Here is a 4,963-nt window from a genome sequence, read left to right on the forward strand (position 1 = left end):
TTTACCAGTGGCAGTAGCCAGACCAAGATGGCAACCTGGATGTGACACACTCACAGACTTTCTAATTGGTCAAACAATGGAGGGCGGGGCATCGAAATAAAAACAATAATACAATTTAGGGGCTGTAAATGTAATTTAGAAATGATCATATGAACTACTGTTATCAGTGATAGAGGTATTGGAAAAGAAGATGATTTATTAATGACATATCATTTTTAATGATGACTTGACAGGACATTTCTACATATGGCTCCTTTAAAGGTGATCATTTTGGTCAGGATAACTGTGATATGAAAAGTCATATTGTTACATCCCCCCTACAAGTGACAGTGAAGAGTTATTGTATGTGTTCCCATAGATTCAGTAGTACTTAAGGTCATAGAACCCCATTCAACTTTTATGGAAAACAATTTTAGGATGTCTAAAGAAGATTTGTTTTTGTCATCCATGCATTTTAGTCATGTGGTTTTATGTTATCGTTGCTATCAAAATTGCAAGGACTGCAAGAAATACACAACTTTATGGCTTTTTAAGTCTGATCACTGGTCAAATGGACTTAAGTGTACTAGAAGAAGTCTGATCACTGGCCACATAGACTTAAGTGTACTAGAAGAAGTCTGATCACTGGCCAAATAGACTGAAGTGTACTAGAAGAAGTCTGATCACTGGCCAAATAGACTGAAATGTACTAGAAGAAGTCTGATCACTGGCCAAATAGACTTAAGTGTACTAGAAGAAGTCTGATGACTGGCCAAATAGACTTAAGTGTACTAGAAGAAGTCTGATCACTGGCCACATAGACTTAAGTGTACTAGAAGAAGTCTGATCACTGGCCAAATAGACTGAAGTGTACTAGAAGAAGTCTGATCACTGGCCAAATAGACTGAAATGTACTAGAAGAAGTCTGATCACTGGCCAAATAGACTTAAGTGTACTAGAAGAAGTCTGATGACTGGCCAAATAGACTTAAGTGTACTAGAAGAAGTCAGATCCCTGGCCAAATAGACTTAAGTGTACTAGAAGAAGTCGGATCACTGGCCAAATAGACTTAAGTGTACTAGAAGAAGTCTGATCACTGGCCAAATAGACTTAAGTGTACTAGAAGAAGTCAGATCCCTGGCCAAATAGACTTAAGTGTACTAGAAGAAGTCTGATCACTGGCCAAATAGACTTAAGTGTACTAGAAGAAGTCTGATCACTGGCCAAATAGACTTAAGTGTACTAGAAGAAGTCTGATCACTGGCCAAATAGACTTAAGTGTACTAGAAGAAGTCTGATGACTGGCCAAATAGACTTAAGTGTACTAGAAGAAGTCTGATCACTGGCCAAATAGACTGAAGTGTACTAGAAGAAGTCTGATGACTGGCCAAATAGACTGAAGTGTACTAGAAGAAGTCTGATGACTGGCCAAATAGACTTAAGTGTACTAGAAGAAGTCTGATGACTGGCCAAATAGACTGAAGTGTACTAGAAGAAGTCTGATGACTGGCCAAATAGACTGAAGTGTACTAGAAGAAGTCTGATGACTGGCCAAATAGACCTAAGTGTACTAGAAGAGCTGATTGAAGAAGAAGATGTTGTGTTCCAATCAAGTCAATCCAGACTGGTATTGTGCTCCAGGAAAGATCGAGAAGGTGCGAGCAGGACCGCCTGTGTCACCCTCACCTTCAGAAGGAACTCTGTCTGATGCTGGCAGTGAGGACTCAGGAGGACCACGACCCAAAAACTTCATGCAGACCCTGATGGAAGACTATGAAACACACAAGGTCAAAAGGAGGGAACACATGGAGGACAACAGTGTAAGTATTCATATTCATATTCATATTTATATTTGTATTCATATTTGTATTCATATTTATATCCATATTCATATCCATATTCATATCCGTATTCATATTCATATTCATATTCTTATTCATATACATATCCGTATTAATATTCGTATTCATATTCATATTCACACAGTATTCATAATCATATTCACACAGTATTCATAATCATATTCACACAGTATTCATATTCATATACATATTCCTATTCATACAGTATGTGGATAAAGAAAGTCTTGTGTTTGCTTGACACTGTAATTCATGTTGTAATGAGGTGTAATGTAAGGTGGACTAAATCCATGTTGGACTGTGCTGGGATTTGTTATTTCACTTTCACTTTCATTTTCACTTTCACTCATTGCCAGCACATACTTCAACACATGGGAACATTCCAGACTTAAGGCAGCAAATGAAAGTAAAAGTATTTTCTCTATCAAATGTTCCTTCTTCTAGCGACTGTGTGTACTATTGTTGTTGATCATTTTCACATCCTGTCCTGACTATGTCCTGACTATGTACTGACTATATCCTGACTATGTCCTCACTATGTACTGACTATGTACTGACTATGTCCTGACTATGTACTGACTATGTACTGACTATGTCCTGACTGTACTGACTATATCCTGACTATGTCCTCACTATGTACTGACTATGTACTGACTATGTCCTGACTATGTACTGACTATGTACTGACTATGTCCTGACTATGTACTGACTATGTCCTGACTATGTCCTGACTTTGTCCTAACTATGTCTTGACTATGTACTGACTATGTCCTGACTTTGTCCTAACTATGTCTTGACTATGTATTGACTATGTCCTGACTGTATACTGACTATGTACTGACTATGTCCTGACTCTGTCCTGACTATATACTGACTATGTACTGACTATGTGCTCACTATGTCCTGACTATGTCCTGACTATATCCTGACTAGGTCCTGACTATATACTGACTATGTCCTCATTATGTCCTGACTATGTACTATGTCCTGACTATGTCCTCACTATATACTGACTATGTACTGACTATGTCCTGACTATGTACTGACTATATCCTGACTATGTCCTCACTATGTACTGACTATGTCCTGACTATGTACTGACTATGTCCTGACTATGTACTGACTATGTACTGACTATGTCCTGACTATGTCCTGACTTTGTCCTAACTATGTCTTGACTATGTACTGACTATGTCCTGACTTTGTCCTAACTATGTCTTGACTATGTACTGACTATGTCCTGACTGTATACTGACTATGTACTGACTATGTCCTGACTCTGTCCTGACTATATACTGACTATGTACTGACTATGTGCTCACTATGTCCTGACTATGCCCTGACTATATCCTGACTAGGTCCTGACTATATACTGACTATGTCCTCATTATGTCCTGACTATGTACTATGTCCTGACTATGTCCTCACTATATACTGACTATGTACTGACTATGTCCTGACTATGTCCTGACTATGTACTGACTATGTCCTGACTTTGTGCTAACTATGTCTTGACTATGCACTGACTGTGTCCTAACTATGTCTTGACTATGTACTGACTATGTCCTGACTTTGTCCTAACTATGTCTTGACTATGTACTGACTATATACTGACTATGTACTGACTATGTACTGACTATGTCCTGACTGTATACTGACTATGTACTGACTATGTACTGACTATGTACTGACTATGTCCTGACTGTGTCCTGACTATATACTGACTATGTACTGACTATGTACTGACTATGTCCTCACTATGTACTATGTCCTGACTATGTCCTGACTATGTACTGACTATGTCCTTACTATGTACTGACTATATACTGACTATACACTGACTATATACTGACTATGTCCTCACTATGTATTATGTCCTGACTATGTCCTGACTATGTACTGACTATGTACTGACTATGTACTGACTATATACTGACTATATAGTGACTATATACTGACTATATACTGACTATATACTGACTATGTCCTGACTATATACTGACTATGTACTGACTATGTCCTGACTATATACTGACTATATACTGACTATGTCCTGACTATATACTGACTATATACTGACTATGTACTGACTATATACTGACTATATACTGACTATATACTGACTATGTCCTGACTATATACTGACTATATACTGACTATATACTGACTATGACCTGACTATATACTGACTATATACTGACTATATACTGACTATATACTACTGACTATATACTGACTATATACTGACTATATACTGACTATGTACTACTGACTATGTCCTGACTATATACTGACTATATACTGACTATGTCCTGACTATATACTGACTATATACTGACTATATACTGACTATGTACTGACTATGTCCTGACTATGTCCTGACTATATACTGACTATGTCCTGACTATGTCCTGAGTATGTACTGACTATATACTGACTATATACTGACTATATACTGACTATATACTGACTATATACTGACTATGTACTGACTATGTCCTGACTATGTACTGACTATGTCCTGACTATATACTGACTATATACTGACTATGTACTGACTATATACTGGCTATGTACTGACTATGTCCTGACTATATACTGACTATGTACTGACTATGTCCTGACTATATACTGACTATGTCCTGACTATGTACTGACTATGTCCTGACTATATACTGACTATGTCCTGACTATATACTGACTATGTCCTCACTATGTACTGACTATATACTGACTATGTACTGACTATGTACTGACTATATACTGACTATGTACTGACTATGTCCTGACTATATACTGACTATATACTGACTATATACTGACTATGTCCTGACTATGTACTGACTATGTCCTGACTATGTCCTGACTATGTCCTGACTATATACTGACTATGTACTGACTATATACTGACTATATACTGACTATATACTGACTATGTACTGACTATATACTGACTATATACTGACTATATACTGACTATGTACTGACTATGTCCTGACTATATACTGACTATGTACTAACTATGTACTGACTATATACTGGCTATGTACTGACTATGTCCTGACTATATACTGACTATGTCCTGACTATATACTGACTATGTCCTCACTATGTACTGACTATAT

The 4,963-nt window shown here is 37.3% G+C and overlaps 1 protein-coding gene across 4 annotated transcripts in view; it reads left to right on the forward strand.

Annotated features, from left to right (window-relative positions):
• The window catches only part of LOC133638795 (PALM2-AKAP2 fusion protein-like), a 175,013-nt gene that overhangs the window by 152,953 nt on the left and 17,097 nt on the right, over positions 1 to 4,963 (forward strand). For all 4 annotated transcript variants that reach the window (XM_062031752.1, XM_062031753.1, XM_062031755.1 and 1 more), the window contains one exon: positions 1,621 to 1,799. In XM_062031752.1, the coding sequence (XP_061887736.1) occupies positions 1,621 to 1,799 (179 nt within the window). The remainder of the gene's footprint in view (positions 1 to 1,620; positions 1,800 to 4,963) is intronic.

Source organism: Entelurus aequoreus, linkage group LG21 (genome assembly GCF_033978785.1).
Source record: "Entelurus aequoreus isolate RoL-2023_Sb linkage group LG21, RoL_Eaeq_v1.1, whole genome shotgun sequence".
Taxonomy (NCBI): domain Eukaryota; kingdom Metazoa; phylum Chordata; class Actinopteri; order Syngnathiformes; family Syngnathidae; genus Entelurus; species Entelurus aequoreus.